We start from the raw sequence: 21,707 nt of genomic DNA, 5'->3' as shown, positions 1-21,707 counted from the left end.
AACATTTTTCTGTCCTATCATCTTCCATCCCTTTCTACAGACTCTGAAAGAAAGAAAAAGAGCACACACAAAAAAGAAAAAACAAAGCTACCCAAGCCAAATAATTAAACAAGCAAACAAAAAAACAACTACAGATAAAAGAATAAAGTCCATATGAAGTTTTACCTACAACATAGGAAAGAGATAGCCTTGAAAAGAACAAGAAATCATTTTGGATTTCAAGAGCAAGGCCATGGGTAATGCCAACATTCATTCTCAGTACCCAGCTCAACATCATACCACGCTCTATCCGCAAACACAAGGATCCACATACATTTATCTGCAGAAAGTAGCTTTTGCTTTAAGGACAGTACCAGCATATATATGCTGTGGCCTATGTAAACAATCTATTGCCTGACCTGATTTATTTTATTTTATTATTTTTTTTAAAGTCTTTGCCTTTCCGTCATTAAATACTTAAACACCAGTGTTTCCTTGGTTTAAAAAAGGCAGGACACAACACAACTGTCTGACTGAAAATGCAATTATTCTGCCACTTAAAAGGCTGCAGTAGCCTAGGTACAATCCCAGGTACAATTTCAAGTAAACTGATCTTTACTAGAAAGAAGTGGCATAAAGAAAAAATATGAATACAAAAAATAAGCTCTCTACAGACAGACTTTTTGCACCTGGCAACTTCAGTATCAGACAACAAAAAACATACCTGTCAGGTCCAAAATACATTTAGTGCTCTATCTTCATCCTTAGAAAGCTCACATTCGTGAACAATTCAAAGGGGGCACTACACTTATATGCTTCCCAGCCTTTTTGACTACGAGGTTTCATTTCCAATTTTGAACACATTACAAGGTAAATGGTATCATAACACAAGCTATCGTGTAGGCTTTATTTTTTATTTATATTTTTTAATGCCACCTCTGTGATTTTAGACCAAAATATAAGAATTTATTTGACAATATCTACCTGGGCAAGTAACTCTAAGTGGCCCTACTGAAGCAGGGGTCTGGAGCAAATGGACCCCCAGAGATGCTTTCCCAACTCCACCATTCTGTGATTAAGTGGAAAAGATAGCACAAGCAACCTGCTTCAAGTAGCACAAGTTAATACAAAACCAAAACCTACATACAGTCCCTGCTATTGTTTCACTGGTCAGATGGAAGTCAAATCACAAAATCCAGACTATACAGTGGCTACGGTAGGCAGTCCTGCCAAGATGGGCAATATCCTCCATGCTCTTCACACTGATATAGGGCCTGGTGTTATTGTACTGCAAGTTGTCTTCTTCCCTGGTCTAACTTGAGAATTTGAAGCCTTCAGCTTAGTCAGCATCAGTAATGTGATGGTCAGAGCTGATGGTTTGTTTGGCTTCCGGGAAAACAGAATCCTTGATAATGATGTGATCAAGGAAGTTGTCACCTTCAGCCTCGTATTGGTTCAATAAGGCACTGAAAAAGGTGCACGTGGTGTTCTTTCTGATCCTGTGCGTTTGCCATATTGTAACATTGCCACAATTGTTTCCAATGCATCAAAACTGATATCTAACTGCAAACGCAGCTCCCTGGTTGCAATCTGCCGACTTCCCATGGATGAGCACGTTGGGATGCTCTTCCTTTCATGGTGTGACAGCTTGTTTCATGGCCATCCAGAACACGGCTCATCTTTCATATTGCTACCATCACTGCTGAAATGTATCAGCAATCAACTCACTGTGCTCACATCCACTATTTGGTCTCCATAAACGTTCAGCAAGCACCAATGAATGTCAATGGGTGTCATTTTTTTCCCCACACGGAGGAATTCAGTTCCACACGTTTGCTCTACATGCACTTCCATGCTCGATGGTATTTTTGTCAGACTGCCCCTCTGCTACCATCTGTCACACAGCAATAAAATGTAATGGAACAGTGGCAGGAAGGTTCCGCCTCTACTGCCATACCACCAATATCAACCTCTGATAGCCTGGCACAACATAGTAACTTCAGAGGCATTACTTTTGGAGCAGCCCCTGTATTTTTGCAGCTGTATTTTGCTGCAAAATACATTCCTATTTTCTCACAACATCATAACAGTACCTCCCCAGCCTGCCTTTCAAGTGTTTTTTTATTATTCAGATATAATGAAGCAGTGAAAGATTTCTACAGCACATGGAAGTGCTGCATAGCACTCAGTTTTTTGTTATTTAATATATTTAACTGTAAATAATTACAGAGATACAGAACAGCCCAATTCAGTAAATACCTAATGTAGAATCCAAACTGGCTGCTTTGTCACAGTGACAAAGGAACAGCCACTACTCTCCAATATGACCTTTCAATTAATTGAAAACACTGTGACCTGCAAGGCTTGTTAAGGTTGTAACACTTACTGTAACACTAACTGTAGCAGAAGTATGATCTAAAAATCAATTCTTATTCCACATTAACTTAAGTATGAAAAAGGAATGTCAGAATCAGTAAGCTACATGGCAAGTTCCAAGACAGCAGAACACTTCAAATGGTTTTCAAGCCCTTTGAAGCTGGGACACTTGGGAAGTGGATAGACATGAGAAAGGTGAAATCCATTTTGTTGTTACATTTGGGATGAAGATTACAGTTGACAATTCCCTCCCTTCCTTTAAATTATGGGGAATGTGTTTCACTGGCTAAAGACACACTGTTAGTAAGGTACCTGTAGCGTGCCCAAGGTGAAAAGGGAGGAAAGATTCATCATTGTGCTCCCTTCAGCCTTCAACCAATTTGCAAATACAGACAGCAGTGTCCAACCCTCAGCACAGCCATGGGCACACACCCATTGCTCCCAACAACCACCAGCCATGTGCCATTGGTATGGGCTGAAACTGGCACGTGGGAGGAGAGGGGGGGAAGGGCACAGGCTGACTGTTACGGCAAATGGTTGTGTGCACTGTGATAGACTGGCTGAACATGGCCCTGGAAACAGCATAAAGAATACAGTTGTGCTTTACATTTTGATAAAGAAAACAGGTTTTAAGATTGCTGAAAAAATAACCAGTGTTTTTGGTATGCCTGCAACTCCTTTTTCAGTCCACATAAGTACATTACCAGTGAATTTTCATATGGAATGTATTGAATTGTGATCAAACATTCATCTAAAAAAACATTGCACATTAATTTTCACACGTGTGTTATTTCATCTGTACTTGTACATACCACTACCACCTCGCTCATTCAAATCAAAGTCGATCTTAAATAGCAACTTAGTTTTTAAGATAAACACAGATTGATACAGGACAGTATCTGGTAGTGGTACAGAGAATGGATGATGCCTTCCAAAACAGGCATTGCAAGTCAGCTTTGGTAGCAGAACAGGAGATGAAATGCTCAGAGTGAAACTAAGCAGAAATTCAAAGTCAGAGTGGTATAAACACCGTGTCTAGACAGTGGTATAACACAACACTGGCTAAAAATACAGGCAGTATTTCACATAACTGGCTAATAAGCAAAAGTGTAATAATGACAAGGGGGAAAGTGATGAACAGTCAGCACTACTTATTTAAAACTGTGCAGCAACCCATTGGACAGTCACTCTTTTTCACAGTGATAGAAAGACGACAACGTTTGTATGAAGCAGAGATCTGTTATGTTTCTGTCAGAGAACGTGCACAGCTCCAGGTTAATATCTCAGCTCTAAGATCATGGTTAGAAATTAAAGCAGTCTTTTCAATGCAGCAGCTAGACATGTATACTTTTTCCAATAATAAAGTAGTTAAATATTAATTGCAAATAAGATTTCGATGATAACTCTGAGACAAATCTTATAAGCAATTTCATCCGAAGTAAGCAACATGAGAATACTCTGAAGAAACAAGTTTATGCAATTACTTTCAACACAAAGCCACTGGATTGATTTATGCCCCTGATATTTGTATAGCAGGGTTTAATTTAATTTATTAAAAGCACAATCCAGGATCTCACAAGTTCTTAGGTATTCACCCTGCTTTGTGCTCCTGTAGTTGGCTTCAGGGCTCCAAGAGACAAAAGCAGCTCTAAGATTTCAACCCAATCAAAGAGGGCTGCAAAGGAACACTGAATTTCTCCCAGCTCTTTCTCCTTCACCAATAAGATCTGTGCTTATAAACAAGACAGACTTGGCCAAACTTACCAATTTGATGCACCCAGCTGGAAGTGGTCAATTTGCTACACCTTGCTGAGTTCTGCTTTCTAATAGCTCAGTCAGTTCAGCAAAATATTGAGTCCTTTCTAGCACATCAAGTATTAATAAACTGACAAGAAAAGCTACAACAGATTGAGATTTCAAGCTTCAAGCTGTATACAACACTGATAGAGCTAGAAATTAGCTGGCCACAGCTACCACAAATCTCACAGAGTTAGGACATGAGTAGAAGAGAAGGGAATGCAAATAGTGCTCTGACTTCCAGAGCTACTGCCTTTTCTGGATGCTCAGCATCATTTGGTTCCAGACTGATAGCAAATGAGTCACAAGAAATGAGCTTATTTCTGAAGCCAGGACTTGCCCCAACAAGGCTTCAAGTAATTCCATGGTTTCCATAGTAACAAACGTGTTTGAAGTTAGAAAAACTAATAACATAAATGGTAGACAAAAGAACTTGCAACAGCATGAGCATGCATAGTTCTAATTGTTAATGGTCTGTTCTGGAATGAATTATATTCTCCAGAAATGGCTTTTCCATTGAGAAGCAACAACACACATTTGCACTACTGACACTTTACAGTTCACTATTCAAAATCTATTACTAATAGTTTATCTTGTTTTCAAAACAAAATTCACCTTTCTCATTTTTAAAAAGCACTTTCTCTGACCACATTCTGAGTGGCATTTCTGTTGAAATCATCACGAAAAATTTGGGCCTTCAAAACAACTTCTATTGGCAGTGTTGAAGACCTTGACTTTTAGCCTGAAGCATCGCCAACAGTGAGCAAATATCTTCAGTTACTTGGATTTAGTAACCAGACAATCACATCACACCAGCCAAGGGATCGCACACAACCAGTTACACATCAGCAGCGCTACTCTGCGCTGGAAAAAAGATGACAAGGACATGCAATGGAGAGATCAGTATTTTAGAATCTACACTGCTTGCATTACAGTTGCGTGGGAACTGTTAAAGCTTTATCTGAAAGCACTTCCCATTTCATAGCCACTCGTTCCAATCAGATATTATTTCTTCAACAGAGAAGTCTCCATGAACAGAATGCCAGATTGTGTCATGCAGCTGAAACAACAGACTAATTTCTGTATCACTGACTTAGTGAAGACTGTTAAATAATTACAAGTTCAATATAAAATAATTATAATTAAAGTCTTTGAAAAGTTTTGTAATGCTTACCTCAATGACTCTTGTTTCAAAATCTTCGTAAGTTTCTGTTGGGGAAAAAGCAGTGTATTACATTTCCTTGTATTAATTACATATCAGCACAACTCCCTGCAGTTAACATAATTTAAAGACGAACACAATTTTATGTAGCTGTAATTTATAAATCCATCTCAGCAGTAAGCAGAAAATGATTTGAACACATCTAAAAATGAAGATTATTAGCAGCTTCCTTACAAATAGGCCTCAAATACAGGTTCTTCCAAAAGTAACGCCTCCTACTTGTTTCTACAGAAACTGCAACAGATACAAAGGGCACAACAAAACATCTGATAGAACAAACTCTCTGCTTCCAAATTCTATTTTCCAACATAGTCACCACCACTAGCTAAGCATTTTCACCAGTGATGAACAAGAGTCTGCATGCTGCACTCAGACCAATCCATGCAGAGCCATTGCTAGAACGTTGCCCACACAGCCTAGCTTTCACTGTGCTCACATCCACTGTTTGGTTTCCATAAGTGCTCAGCAAGCATCAATGAGTGCTGCTTTTTCTGCATGGAAGGACTCAGTTCCACACCTCTGCTCCACATGCAACTCCATGTCAGATGCCATTGTGTCAGACTGCCCCTCTGCTGTCAGAGGGTTCAAACCCTGCTGCCAAACCCCATCTGCTCTGACATCACGGGCTAACGTGAAGAAACAGGAGGCATTATTTTGGAGCAGGCTTTGTGCTTTGTAACACGAGTCCAGTTCGTTCTTTTTAAAACAGACAAAGCAATGTGTAACTCTTTATTTATAATGCATAATTTTATTACTACTTCTTTCGTAAAAATCAGCATCTATTAAGAAATCCAGCTTTAAAAAAATCCAGTTCAAGTGGTAACTTCCTAGAAAGTGTAACACCACTCTTGTTGTAAGTACAGTACAGTTCCTGTCATAATGAAAGAGATGAAAACCTATACGCATCCACTGTGCTCTATTAGCTACCCCTGCTTCCAACTGGAATCTATACATTATCTTTTTAGGTATTGTGGTTGCAAGAGAATTAAGATGCAAACAGTCTCTAAAGATTGTCCAATCTAAATAATCAGCGTAGCACACAGGAAGAAAAATAATACTTCTTTTAATGGTAAAGCAAGACTTCAATTCGACAGCTTTGTCTGAACGTCACACAGTACGTAATAACAGAGCTGATGAAAACCTGAACTGACCTCAGAATCTCTTCAATATTTTAACCACAAGTTAAGCTATACAGTCTTTCTAAATTAAACCTGAAATACTCTCTGGGAAATCAGAGCAAGCCAGCACTTATATTGAAGCATTTTTATTAAATTATATCCGATATTCTTCCTAATTCTCTCCTGTTGCAGAAATACTATGAAAAACAAGTCTACAGTACGATTAAAGAAAAACACTGCTCTAAAACTGTGAAAGAAACGACAACAAAGAGAACAAACCACCACATTTAATGCACAACATGCTAAAGCTGCAAACGGTTAAAAACATCAAATGGGTCAGCTTCCATCATAGCAATACTATCAGCCAGTACTGTTCAGAACATTCTGAAACACATGCTAGACAATCAACAAGACTCAAACTGCTTTTCTTAATACATATTCCTGTGAAATTCAAGAGAAGAGAAAAAACAAAACATAGCCACATCAAATAACCAACAACAACACAGTCAAACTTCTTTCAATCTCTTCCAATTTCAAATGCTTCCTGAAAAAGTCTTTGCAATTAAAGACAACTAAAGCATCATTCATTTTGTCCAGTTACAGTTAAAGTGTTACGCATTGCTTCCACGTCACATGGAGTTCAATTCATGTCATCATGATGATAAGAGGAGCTATGTTCAGGTATATGTTACCTATTCAGCTCTGCATGGTGAACACATCCTTTTCACTGCACTAAAATCAGTGTGTTTCTGCTCTGTCATTAAAAGGGGCTTGAAAGGAACAAGAAATTTTTGAAGTGTCCTATAAAAATCACAAAGGTAGGAAAGAGCTAGAACAGCACAGAGCTCTGGGCACAACATACCATCTGTAAGTACCAACTCCAAAGCTGGCAAGTAATAAGAGAGAGCACAAAACCATGCCAACAAAAGCACCTCAAGATCTTATCTAATCCACAGACCTTCACCCTGACACACACTGCTTTATTCCAGAAAAAAGAAAAATAACTGCCTTAGAAATCGATGGGCAACAGGGTAAAATGCAGCATCTCAGTATAAGAGGCAGGATAAACAGGAGATCTTACCAACCTCCTGCTTCTTCCGTTTACTTTATGAACTAGAGCTTTCACCATTTACAACACTAGTGTTAATGTCACCATTTAGAAGACTAGTGTTAAACACTTCTTGCATTTGGCATAGTCACAAAAGAGCTTAAAACAGCATAATGGTGGGGGAGAAAAAAAACAAAACAGGGACTCAGGTGTTGCTTTATCATTTATATGGACTGTTATAAACGTCATCATCTCAGTACAATTCAGAGGAAGCCTCCCAGAATACCAGGTAGGCAGGGTTGAATGGTAGCATCTCAAACCACAGCTCACACCTGGCTGGACACCATGGAATCTGTCCATGCCAGTCTCAGGACAAACAGACTCATAAGGTTTGACAGTTTCAAGTCTGCTTCTTCTACCACCCTGACAGGGCTTTGAACACAGCCAACGTCCTCTCACACACAATGTCCTATGAAGTCATTTCATTATTCTTCTGAATAAAGAGATGGAGATTGAAATGTGGGGATCTGCAAATCCCCACAGTTTTTAATGAACTAAGAGGGAATTGGCGTATGCTAATCAGAAACTGCTCTTCTCAAGCACACTTATAACACACAGTGAAAGGACGAGACAGAATGGCCTGGAAGTTGCATCAGGATTGGTTCAGGCTGGATATTAGGAAACATTTCTTCTCCAAAAGAGTGGTGAGGCACTGGCACAGGCTGCCCAGGGAGGTGGTGGAGTCACTGTCCCTGGAGGTATTCAAGAAACATTTAGATGTTGTAGTAAGGGTCTTGGTTTAGTGGGAGAAATAACTGGTGGTAGGTGGATGGCTGGACTGGATGATCTTGGAGGTCTTTTCCTACTTTTATGATTCTGTAATCAGTAATCACACTGAAATGTAGAGAAATACCAAAGAGTGCCATTTGCTCATACATTAACACTATTTGCAGCTGCTACTTCTGACAGAATAAACTACTTGACAACACACTTGATTTTAAAAGTAACGCAGTGTTGTACTTAAAGCACAGAACTCAAACCATGACATTCTCTTGACTTTCCTCCATATTCCAACAATAGCTTAGAGGAATTTGGAACAATTCATTAACTTCTCAAATTTCTGGTTTGTACTTGAAAGACAGGCTGCCTCCTCCATTGTTAAGTTGCTGCCTTCCACAGTACATGTGCTCTCAAGGTAAGAAAATGAAACACAGATAAGTGAATAAAGGAATTTTTTCATTTATACTCTATGGTATTAGGCTGATATTGAAATAGAACAAGTTACTCTTATAATCAAGTATAGAAAAAAAAAGCTCTGATCTCTTAGCTTCTGATGAGATCAGAAGGTAAGAGCTCCACCAGTTTATAAGGAAAGTCTGAGGGAAACAAGATATCTGCGACACCATAGCAACACAAGCCACAGAATTACCTATTCCAGCTACAGGAATTGAAGGCCTGGCAAGGGAGCAGAGAAACGTAAGACAGCAGTGTGGGACACATTTATGTGCTGTTGGATTTACAAGACAAAAAACTATTAAAACAACAACAACAAAGCTTCATTCTGCATGGACAACAGCATTATGCTGCTCTGGAAAGACAACGCTCTCGCTGACTTATGGCTTGGTGCAAAGCATGCCTGAATGTTGAATTAAGGTCCAATAGAACATCACCAGAAAATAAGCAGGTAGAATAATTCATAAACCACACAGCAGGTAGACAGACTGAGCAACAAAGCTGACTGCAAGGAGAACAGAAAAAAAGTTACTGCACTCCACATACATAGTTTCTCACTCATTTGGGGATTTCCATTTATGCAGCAAGTCCTATTTATAAAGACTTTCTGCAACATGTGTTCCAAGATCACAGCTTTCTCTGGGTAATGAAGATATGAACCAAGCTTAACAGTTAAGAGAACTAGGGACTGAAACTTGTCACAAACAAGTGCTAGAGAGAAATCAGCTGTCATTCTTACCTCATGTGACATACAAGACTACAGAAAAACAGTAACAAACATCATCCTCAAGCACCATAAAGTGCTTCACAAGGAAAACTCAGCTGAATGTAGCAACTTCTTTTTATGCTTAATTGAAGAGGGCTACAGTTTTAGATGTTAAAGCTAACGAAAATTCCCTAGTGGTCTGAGGAACAGCATGATTTAAAAAAAAAAAAAAAAAAACAGTTTACTTGTCCACTCTAAGATCTCTAGTTTCACTATGGTATTTCTCTAGCACATAAAGAACTTAGTAGCCACACTCAAACTGCATCATCTTAAACCATATTTCACTACATTACTAGAAAGAAAAAGTTGATTTAACAGGACAGATCCTTTAAGAAACAATGCAAAAACACAGCTGCATTTCATACTCAAGACAAATGATGCCAAAAACACAAAAATATTTCCACACTCCAAAGCCTCTGTAACAGGCTGTAACATGACACACTACTCCACAGTGAAGTATAACATCAGATAGTCCATAACACATTCACCTAACAGCAGAGATTTAACAAATTTTGCTTGAGTTAATGCAACTTGTTCTGAGTCAGCTGTCTTAATTAACATATCAGCATATGTACAGACACAAAGGCATCCAAGACCTAAGTACAAACTGGATTTTCAAATCACAGGAAGCCTGGATCTCCCTTTCACCCAGCCCCTTGACAAAAAGGCTAATAAGACTAAGAAAGCTATGAATTCAGTCTTCTTACCTCCGTTAGGACCTGGATCAGGAGGATCCAGAAGAACACCTCCCCAGCACTTTCCACTCCATCCTCCCTCTCTCTTCATTTTTATCTTTCTCTTCTTCTCCCATGTATCTCTCTGCTGAATAATCTCAGACTGAATTCTGTCTCGTTCTTCTTTTTTCCGTTGACTAAGTGCCTGTACTCTCCCACCTTGTATCAGAGGAGCATTAAGACCTGGCCAGAGGAAACCGGAACGTCCTTGAAAATAAGAGGAAAAAAGTTTTATGTCAAGCAAGGACTGAAATCCGTGCATTGGAAAAGTGCAATAAAACACAAAGTACTCACACATTTGAAGTGCTTCCTGTGACACAATTTGTGTTTAAAAATCAAAGAACTGCGTTAAACAACTGCACAAGGATTTTTAGTTTTCAGAAAACAGAGATACCTCAAGCTGCTCAGACATCACAGAAATTAACAGCAACTTATCTGTATGCTAAATCAAAAGACACTGCATGTGAAAAGGTTGACATATTCTGCAACCCTTTATTTCTGAACCTACCTTCCCCAATCTCCTGGCCTCTGTTGAGATTCTTTTTCAGCTTTTTCTTCCTTCTCTTTCCTCTTCCTTTCTTTACTCCCACACCAGTTTCTGCCAAAGCTCCTTTCCATAGCTCCTCAGCTGTCGCTGAAATAGGAAAGTTTTTGTAAGTAATGTACAATTACCTCATATATTGGAAACTGAACCAAAAAAAACCCACAATAAAACAGAGTTAACCCTACCATGACTGGGATTTAAACTGTAGGATTAGTGCCTTGCTGAGAAAGAAATTTCCTACTACATACACGTGTATTTGCTGCAGAGGTAGATGTGCCTCTGCCACTGATGACTGCCATCAGACATGCACACAGCTAGGTACATCATTCTTAAAAGGATTTTCAGAAACAATTTAAGGGCAGACAATCCCAACCAGTACCAGTAAGGTACTAACTCTTAGGTAAATAAAGACAATCACTCATTAGGAGCTCAGATCAGCAATACCTTTAAGCACCTGACCAAGGTCACGCATTCATGAGAGTCAACATCTTTTTTCTAAAAAATATTTAAGCTTAAAAAAAACCCACAAAATACAAATCACCACCAACATAAACCTGCAGATACTTTCATGTTCCAATTAAACACAAAGCACTCTGTTATTGCTTATGGAAATGGTGGGTGGAGGAAGGAACGCAGTGCGCTAAACAACCAAACTGCTTCCTCACAGAACTCAGCTGGCCTTCTCACTTGGTGATCATGCAGAACATTCACTGCCTGCACATGTTTGGATCAGTTGACCACCAGAGTTCCCTTCCAGCCTCACCCACTGCATGATTTTTCATCTAACATACAGAATTGCTGGAGGAGGCTGAGGAGGTACGGATTTGATAGTAAACTTTACGCTGCTGGGGAGCCCTGCTATGTTGACATCAAGGTGAGAATGAGGAGCTAGCCACTATTTCCAGAGCTACTGTTCAGTACTTAGCTTTCCTTGCATTGGGTAAGTTCAAATACGGGGTCAAGGGGGCTTTATTCAAAGGATAATGCCCACCTTTCCAGGCAAAAGTCCTTAACGCAACTGGGATGTTTGACTACAACTCTTTTTTGCGAAGGCCAATCCTGAATCCCATAGTTGGCACTCAGAACACTACAAAGCAAGCACAGAGGAAGAAACAAAACACTGCGAAGTACAAGACGCTACCAAATGTGATGCTCTCCTTACTTCTAATAAAATACATGCTGATTGATACCTGATTTTTTTGCACATGAATACTAATAATACCCTAAGATTATACTGTGTTACAGACCCACACAAAGACTGCTGGTAAGCAGGTAAAGTATGATGTGACTTCTCACGTTCATGTAGACTATGATAGTTGGCATGAATTCAGTGGTTGAACATTGCTCCCACTGAGCCTTTTAGCATCTAAATGTCTACATCATAACACTGCTTCTTGACAATACAAGGAAAGCAGCAGAAGTCACAGAACAAATAGGTTGTACTGCAGCAAAGGATACAAGTCAATGTCAACAGATCCAGCAAGATGAGGTCAGAACAAACCTCGTTTTGGCCTCAATCACACAGCAGGATCTGATAATATCAGAACAAGAGGGAAACACCACACTTGGTACCAAAGTGTAGCTATCTAATCAATCTCTAGCAGTATCATCACTTGCTTGGAAAGCAATTGTATTTAATGCAATATCAGAAGCCTACAGGCTTCAGAGCTGAGAGCTCTTTATAAGATGTCAGATACCAAAGTGATTTTAAGACAGTGACAGGAGTAGAATACAGAGAGGATAGGGGCAGTCAAGAAGATTACAATGGTGAGGACACAGCTTACAACAGACAACACAGCAACTAAGAAAATCAAAATCTGATCATAGAAAGGTCGATCTGACTTGGCAGCAAAGCACTAACGTGACTGGAGAGCATATACATAATACATCTGCAGGAAAAATATCTCACAGAGGTAATAGTAATGCCAGTAACCTTATTATTTTTCACATTGGAGAAAATGCTCTGAAATGAAGACAGCACAGCTAGGTCTGCAATCAATGATTTGTGGTTTTATCTTTCCTTTGCCTCAGCGCCAGTTCAGTGAAATGGGAAGCTGCATGCACTCCATTACTGCTGAAATAGCCCAAGTTGTAAAACCAAACTCACCACACAGATCTAGCCAGCTACTGAAGAGCACAAAGCTACAAACAAGGGAAATATGTGATATCTAAGATTTTATTGTATGGCCAAAAAAACCGATCCACTGCTGAAAGCATGTTTGCTGGTAAGCTGATCATCAACAACTACCAACAGTGAAGATGCCACTGTTTTACTCAATTTACATAAAAGGTTCTTGTAATGTTTGAAAAGGATTTGGTTTTGTGCCCTTCTATGCTGTTCTCCGATTTCAGATCAGAGCTTGCTTCAGAAGACGCGTTTCAGGTCACACCTCAGTAACTCGCAAGCATTACCAAAACAGCTTGGTGTAAACCATACTGAAAACAGAATCAAGATCTGATCAACTGAGATTAAAAGTAGATTTCTTTGCCTCAAGAAAGATGAGAGTTTTGAGCTTGCTTACTACCAAAAGAAAGGAAATACAAATAGCAGTAAATTGGGAAATGGAAGGGAACAAAAAGAGAAGAAAGGATTAACTTTGTGAGCGAACGCTCATTTTTTCCACATGACAAGCAACTTCTGTTTCAATTTTTTGATGACAAACAGTCCAGCAGCAGAACACCACAAATCCACATTAATATTAACAACATTAAAAAAGGAATGTGTTATAACAAACACAATTATTTTAGTACGTTGTTGCCTGTCAGTGCCATTACAACTGTGCATCCATATTCTCTTAAGGAACTTTGTAAGGTCTTTCCAATCACTAACATTCATTTTCAGGCTTCAGCTTGGATTAAAACGCAACTTCTGTACGCAGATGAATTCTAAATTGGTATGATATTTCAGCCATTTCCTTTTTCCAATCAAAAGGAAAACAAAATTTGGAAAAAAAATTCTCCACACGTGAAATATGAGAAAGCATCTCAAAAGGGAATGCTTACATATTCTATTACAAGTGACAAGATAAATTACAGAGCCTAGACTCAGATGCTTAATGAAAAACGTAATTTTTCTTTTCCTCAGAGGCACGTTGAAGGCTTTCCAGCTCCTCTGGGAACCCAACACATCACAGACCTCGATGCGCCCAAGCGCGGAGGACATTTCCTTGACCTTGTCTTCTATTGTAAAGACAAGCTTCTCCATCTCCAGAAAAGAGAATGTACCACTGCTGTGTTACAGGGGTGAAAAGCAGTGAACAAATTCACAGAAGAAAAAACACTCAAATATGCAAAACACAGAAGTTGCACACTGTAAATCACTGAATGTTGCGAGGATTTTTTGCCTTCCAATATTTGAAAGGAACATATAACAGGAGGGGGAACAACTGTTTACGAGGGTGCATAGTGACAGGACAAGGGGGAATGGTTTCAAACTGAGACAGGGGAGGTTTAGGTTAGATATTAGGAGGAAGCTTTTCACACAGAGGGTGGTGGCACACTGGAACAGGCTGCCCAAGGAGGCTGTGGATGCCCCATCCCCAGAGGTATTCAAGGCCAGGATGGATGTGGCTCTGGGCAGCCTGGTCTGGAGGTTGGCGACCCTGCACACAGCAGGGGGGTTGAAACCAGATGATCTCTGAGGTCCTTTTCAACCCAGGCCATTCTACAATTTTCTGAGCAGCTGTCCATCCCCACGTGCTCATCCAATTCTCATTTTCTTCCCATAGCACATGCCACTGCTGGAGATGGGATGCTCAGACAGACATTTGGTCTAATGAGGCAAGAATTTCGTCATGTTGTAAAAGGTCCATTTTAACTCCTAGATTGCCTTACAGTAATGTCTAATGGATCAGTTTTCATATTTGAAATCTGTTGGTTTTTTTGGAAGACATTTCTGAAACAATGGTATGGACTCAGTAGGGACTCCTGATTTCTAAGCCTCTGATCTTAAGCTTTAGTGAGATACAAAGCCTGAAAAAAAAAATAATAAAAAAATAAAAAATAAAAAAAAATCAAGACTATGCACAGTCTTAAACAATATACATTTAATTCGTCTTCCATTAGTTCTCCTCTGTTTTCATGTAAGTATACGTTCCCAATGCTTCAATTTTACCTGTATAATTAGCCAAAGAACTTTTATTAAGAAACAAAGCAGCATATGGGCAGCATAACATATAAAAGACAAAGACGCTGAAACAACGTTTCAAACTTTCAAAGGCTGCTTAATAACAACAACCAAAGCAGTTAACATAGAAGTGGCTGGGCAAAAAACCCACATAGGTAAGTTGTGGTAAGAACAAAAGCTACAACTCATTTCAGTGGCTGAACACCAAGCAAACATGAGGTGAATGATTTAGGTGTCACTTCAGATTGCACATGTTAACTTCTACTTCCAAGCACAATACTTACCAAGGCTGGAGACAGCCTTATAATTGCTGTAGAACTAGGCATTTCATATACAATAAGTGAAACATAAGGAGAAGTCTGATTTCATAGCTTCACATGTCTTCAACATACACATAAATACATGAGGCATTGCCCTCACAAGAGGAAATAAAACTGAGCAATGTGTATTTTGGAGATCTTGACATCCTCAATGCGGAAACAAGGAACCTCTCCATATGCTGCTACTGACAGTGACAAGTGGTAACTCATTAGTTGTTTTTCTGAGTGGTCATACTTCATTAAATAAAAAAACTAAAACCTGAAAAACGATCTCTTTTCCTCTGATTCTCAAGTAGGCAAGGCAGGAAAATGAACTACTTAATCTGAAGACAATTCACATAGGACTGGGAAAATTTAATATCAAATTTAATTAACACGTAGGCTTTCAGGAACTGATGCTTCCAATAAAGAACACAAATGCAGAGATTTACACAGAGTGTAATTGCTTGCAGTAAGGAGAGTCTCCAAAGACAACACATGTTACTCTGAGTACAATTTTATATTGTTGGTCTAAATACGATTCTCTCTTCATTGCTACAATCTATTCTATGAGCTCTGAAAGATAGTTGTGTTTCTCACTCTGTATTCTAACCTATAAGGAAACATCACCTAGCAACAGAGAAATCAAGTTCTTTTCATTTTTTCCCAACAGTAACTAATGGAATTAACACTGACAGGGAAAGCATAATTGTGGTACAACTGCAGGCTCAAATAAAAGATCTTTAGTCTCGTATACTCTTGGATACAGAACAGATTTTGGAGAAATTTTGCTTACTGTTATTGCCAAAAGGTTTGGATGATGGGGGACAATTCCTTTCGGTATTTGTGACACATCTGTGTGCCTCTGCTGCCTTCAGAAATGGCAGCTTACATATTTCAACTCAATTCCGTAGTGTAAAGGTCTTTACTTCACATTTTGCTCACACAGATACATACTTCTCCCATGAAGTATACAGCACTTTTTAAGCCACGTTTCTCAACAACTACAAGCTCAAGCACCTGCGTGGGAAAAGCCAGAAGCACTGGAATTTAAAGCCCTCAAGTTGCACTGGGCAGGTTTAGGTGGGACATTAGGAAGAATTTTTTCAAGGAGAAGGTGGCCAAGCACTGGAACAGAAAGCTAAGGAGCGTGGAGGTGTTTGCATCCTGGGGGGGATTTAAGAGATGTGCAGATGCTGGTTTGTTGATGGTCAGACTTGGTGATCTTGAAGGTCATTTCCAACCCACACATACACTCTCCAGTCTGCCTGCTTGCTCATAAGAGCACGTAAATGTGAAAAGAGGTAGGGAAGGAAGAGTGCTCTATCTTCTCACACAAAAGCTGGATGGAAACAGGCACAAGCAATACTATCTGTTATGCCAGGTTTGTTAAGATACAGCTTTTCAGAGGGAGGTATTCATTTTCCAATCATCATCTGAAGGAAACAAAATCAGGTCCTTCCTGCACATGAAATCGTTAAGTAAATACAAACATAATTGCTTTTCATATGGGGTGGGTGGAAAGGGGAGGGATGGGCAGCATTTAATCCTGAAATAACAAGAGCATTTTAAATTACTTCATCACAAACTCACTGAAGTATATCACCAAACAAAACCAAATCCCAACATATGCCCCTTTCAAAGTGCAGCAGCCAGCTATACAGACCAGGACCACAGACTGCCTAGGATAACTGCAATTCCTCCAATTCAAATGAGTTAAACTAAAGATCAAGCTGAAGGGTACAGGTGACCCTGCTAACAAGAGCATGCCAACAATTTTTAGAGTATGATGGAAGAGAAGTAAGCCTTCATTAATGAGACACAAAAGTACCATCACTTTCTCAGTCACGAAGAACTGTCATTTGACATTTCATTTGAAAATTATATTTCACATTAAAAATGCAGATACGATCATTCCATGTTACCGCTCTACTGAAACAACCACATTACTAAAGGATATGAGTGCCATAATGTGATTTATACTGTTAATATCATACTTCATTTGAATTTTGAAGATGTTGAACTATTAAACTCCAGCTGTTAATTACCAGGGAGAAAAGAAAGTGGAAACAACAACTCAGCAAGAAGACCTGCCCCAAAACCAGCAGCCTTCCACAAAAACAAAACCAGACCAAACCAGGCAGGAAAACCAAAACCAACCTTCTTGGTTTAGAAGTATTTCTAGAGAATCTAGAGAAGAATGATGCTTCAGAGAAGTAAAAGCAACATATGAAGGCATGTTTCTAAAACCCTGATGGAACCCAGAGATGCAGTAGTTAGTGTGCAAGGAGACTGAACAGCATGAAAAGCCAATGTTTCTCACAGGTGTTACTAAAAGGAAGCATGCAGACAGCCACACATTGTCCATTCACGGCAGAGCAAATTCATGCACCCAGCTAAGGTGTTTGAACAGCCACCAGGGCAGCTCTTCAAAGTACTCTGCACTTGACAAGTGTCGTTTTCCTTTTACCAATTCTTCATTTACACCACCACAGCAGAACACAAAACCATGTCAAGAAGGATCTAGTAGCTAAGCTTCAACTGATCTCTGCTCCACACCCACAATAAACAAGACCCACTGAGCCCCACTCTAGTCAGCTCTTCAGATCAGTAAGGTCCCAGAGCTTCCCACCCACCTGATGCCCTCAGATGTGAGTCAGCGCTTTGCAGCAATCCCACGTGGACTCACAGGATGGCTCAGGTGGGAAGGCACCCCTCGAACTCCTCCTCCAGAAGGGCTGCCCAGATCCAGCAGCTGCTGAACATCTCCAAATATAGAGACTCCACAGGCTCCCTGGAAAGCCTATGCCAGTTCTCAATCTCCACCACAGTAGCATTTCTTTATGTACACACAGAACTTTCTGAGTTTCCACTGTCCATTGCTTCCCTCAGCATTTTCCTTCTAAAAACATTGCCAGATACAGCTGTTCCTGACACCCATTTCTCAGTTCCAGGAATAGGTGATCCCAAATGAGTTTCAAGAAACGGTGCACAAAATAAAACAGGTTGGTGCTGTATCCTAAGCCCAGTATAGACAGGGTTAGAAAACAACAGGTCTTAAGACTCACAGCTACATTCACAAATTGAACAAATGAATTGCACCAAGTTTTGCTGCAGTTTTAACTCAATGGCTTATCTTTCCACTGCATGCATCTAAGCAGAAAAAGAACAGAACATTTGAGAGTAATCGTAATGCCAAGATTAGCACTGTACACCTCATCTATCATTATCTTATTTGTATGGGAACTCAGCAGATTTGGCTCATGTTTGAAATCAATAGCATAAAATTTTACGCTTCCTAACAAACAGCATGATGAATTGCACAAAGAAAAAGCAATTACTATATTCTCTAGGTTCCTATGGGATCACCTCATTTATCCAGCCTTTCTGATTGCTTTGAAAAAATGCATAAAACTGTTCTTAAGCACCAAGTACTATTTTATCATGTTCAACCCACATTTGTAACCTGCCTTTCTAACAAAAGAGCCTACAAAGTAAGGTAGCACATTACTTCCAAATGATAGTGTAATATGATTTTATCCAGTCTGGTTCTTAAAAGTGAAGAACCCTACAGACTGACCTCTTGAATAAAAACTGTTCTTAAAACAACCATACTTTGAAACTCTCAGTATTCCAGCTTCCATCTCTGCTGAATACATACAAGAAGTACTTCAATTATTCCAATTTCTTGTATCTTATTAAAGTTCAATTTTATGTAGCTTGCCTAAATATAACTTCCTTAAAATTTTATTAAGTCAAACAGTAACGATGCCATTACAATAAATGCTTTTGATTAAGTCACCTAAAAGGCAGCTGGCAGAATTTCTCATAAAACAGACCTCATCTAGATGTTATGAATACAAACACAAATTAGGGTAACATCTACCCTACAAATAATCACAGGGAAATACCTTGTGGAGTTATATTTTTAAATTTAAGATTCACAAAATCACTTGCCCACAAAAGCTGTGGGTTCCCCATCCCTGGAGGGGCTCCAGGCCATGTTGAGCAGCCTGAGCTGGGGAGGAGGGCAGCCCTTCCCACAGCCAGGGATTTGGGGCTTTAAGGTCCTCTCCAACCTGAGCCATTCTGTGAGTCTATGAAAACAAAAAGAGTGCTTAGCTTCACAGATAGCTTTATCTTGCCATTAGTGCCTAAGCTCTAAGCAGCTGGCATCCTCAAAAACCTTCCCCATCAGCTTCCACACTGCAGCCCTTGGCAGGTCTTTCAAGCCCCTTCTACCATCATTTGTTTGGAAAGAAAAAAAATAATAAAATCCGCCAACAGCCAAAATATACTGAATAAGAACAGACAGACAGCATGATCACTTAAACCTCTGTTGTATTTAAAATACATACACGACTCTACCACATTTATGTCATAAAGATTGGAAAACACCATTGTTCTTTAGCTCGTGGGTTATAAAGTGCCAACATGACTCTGAAACTTCAGTTATCTCCTCCAGAAATTATGTTCTTACTATTCCCCCTGTTGCGCTGTGGGATAATGCCACAGACAAGGAACCACAAAATAGGATAACAGCCATCATTCCTCAGTTACATCAACCATGCATTTAATTCCTTCCAGGATTGGAGGACAATACTGTAGCTGGGCTGACAATCAGCAAGACATTATCAACGGTTTCTGTTAAGCATATTATTGTGTTTTAATTATTTCATTTTTGAGACACAACAGCTTAAATAGTACATCTTGTCTGTGGCTCAAAAACCATTTGGAAAATAAACACATAGCTCACGCTGTCAGTAAAGGACTAAGAAATAGAGGGGAAGGTGTCTTTCCCTCCCATACAATTAAGTATTTTGAATGGATTCATTGTGATGCAAATCAAATACTTGCTTGCTATTGAAATGAACTTTATGCATGCAGTTCCATCAAGAAATGTAGGTGTGACCATAATCTTATGAGATACAAAAAAATTACTATAGATTTTTGTGATCTTCCCAAAGCAAACTTCTTTCTTTCTGTTTGCTACAGACAGTAATTTTAATCCAATTCAAGACTTACACGTATTGAAGAAACTGCTTTGCCTGCATTGCTGTACTGTCACATTCTGGGGGACAGAGATGGAACACCGCACCTGGAAAGCCCATGCCAAGCTAGAATAGGAACAGCAATTCCCTTTCACTGGTACAGAAGCAAACCCTGGGGATAAAAACAGAAAAAAAGTGTTTAGATAAAGGACATTTTAATTTGAAAACAGCATTTCCCTCAAGTATACACACCATATAAACACAAATAACTCCCAGTAACATTTACTCCTATGATTTAGAAACTAAAGGGAATCAGATGTGAAGCCTCTGCCTTGAAGCACTAAGTTGCAGAGGGAGGTGGGGTGGGACCACTGTAATAGGAAGTGTCACAGAGAGAAGGAAGCTAGGAGGCTTCTAACAAGTTGCTGATAGAGTGAGACTGCACCCTCAGAAGGTATAAATTGTCTTGGTAACAGAACTTGCAATAATGTTCTAAAACATGTCAACAGGAAGACATAAATACAGCACTGTATCACCCATATGCCTTGAGTGCTCATGAACATGCTCAACAACACAGATGTTTGTGGAGCTCCACAGCCGACCTCCCTCCTAATGGAGCCCCACTTCTCCTTGCAGCCAATTACTTATCCACATCCAAATCACCTCTCACATCCCATACCTGCTGAACTTTTCAGAAGCCTGTGGGGAGGGACTCCACTAAAAAGCCAGCTGGGAATCATGCAGAGCCCATCAACTGGATCACCCTCCTGGGCCTCTCCGAAAACAGAACAAATCCAAACTCGGGATATCCTGAGTTGGAAGGGACCCATAAGAATCACTGAGACCAACTCCTGGCTCCACACACAAAAACAAAACGGGCCAAGAAGAGTTCCATAACTTAAATACCATCACCTTCTAAGATTCTGACAGCAATACAAGGAAAAGCCTACAGAGGCAACAGAATCAGAACAAAGTGACAACAGAGAAGAATCACTAGGCAGTAAAATCACATCAACTGCTGCGGAAAAACATTTCTGACAGTGGTCAGGGCACAGAAGAGGTCAGATGTCAAAAAACCAAAGCCAAACAAACACCAGTGTTACAGAAAGGAGATGACATCTCCAACTGATCTCAAGAAGTGTAACGATTCAAAGTAGCTTTATAGAAGTGCTACAACATCTGACAATTATGATTTGTAACATAAGCTCTTGAAGTGCAGGGTGAGATCCCTGTTTCTCTGAAATCAAAGAGAAAAATCTCCTAGCAACATTTTCTTTAAGGATTAAGTCTTCTTTAAAATACCATACATTACGAACTCACACTTTGAAGACTGGAAGCATGAGAATTCCAGCTGAGCAGGAAATCCAGCTTTTATGTATAACAAATCCTAAGAGCTGTGTTACATTATTCTAGATGCTTGGACATATAACTGGTTTGGTCCAAATTGCAATAGGACAAGAGGAGCAGGAAAACG

The 21,707-nt window shown here is 39.6% G+C and overlaps 1 protein-coding gene across 1 annotated transcript in view; it reads right to left on the bottom strand.

Annotated features, from left to right (window-relative positions):
• Positions 1–21,707, bottom strand: part of MRPS5 (mitochondrial ribosomal protein S5) — a 43,522-nt gene that overhangs the window by 19,001 nt on the left and 2,814 nt on the right. Inside the window, exons 2-5 of the mRNA XM_048937741.1 lie at positions 20,268–20,405; positions 10,782–10,907; positions 10,247–10,480; positions 5,327–5,361 (exon numbers count right to left, since the gene is read on the bottom strand). Of these exons, the coding sequence (XP_048793698.1) occupies positions 5,327–5,361; positions 10,247–10,480; positions 10,782–10,907; positions 20,268–20,405 (533 nt within the window). The remainder of the gene's footprint in view (positions 1–5,326; positions 5,362–10,246; positions 10,481–10,781; positions 10,908–20,267; positions 20,406–21,707) is intronic.

The sequence above is a fragment of the Lagopus muta genome, chromosome 2 (genome assembly GCF_023343835.1).
Source record: "Lagopus muta isolate bLagMut1 chromosome 2, bLagMut1 primary, whole genome shotgun sequence".
Lineage (NCBI taxonomy): Eukaryota > Metazoa > Chordata > Aves > Galliformes > Phasianidae > Lagopus > Lagopus muta.
Note: the sequence above shows the minus strand (reverse complement) of the source record. Positions and strands in the feature narration are given on the sequence as shown.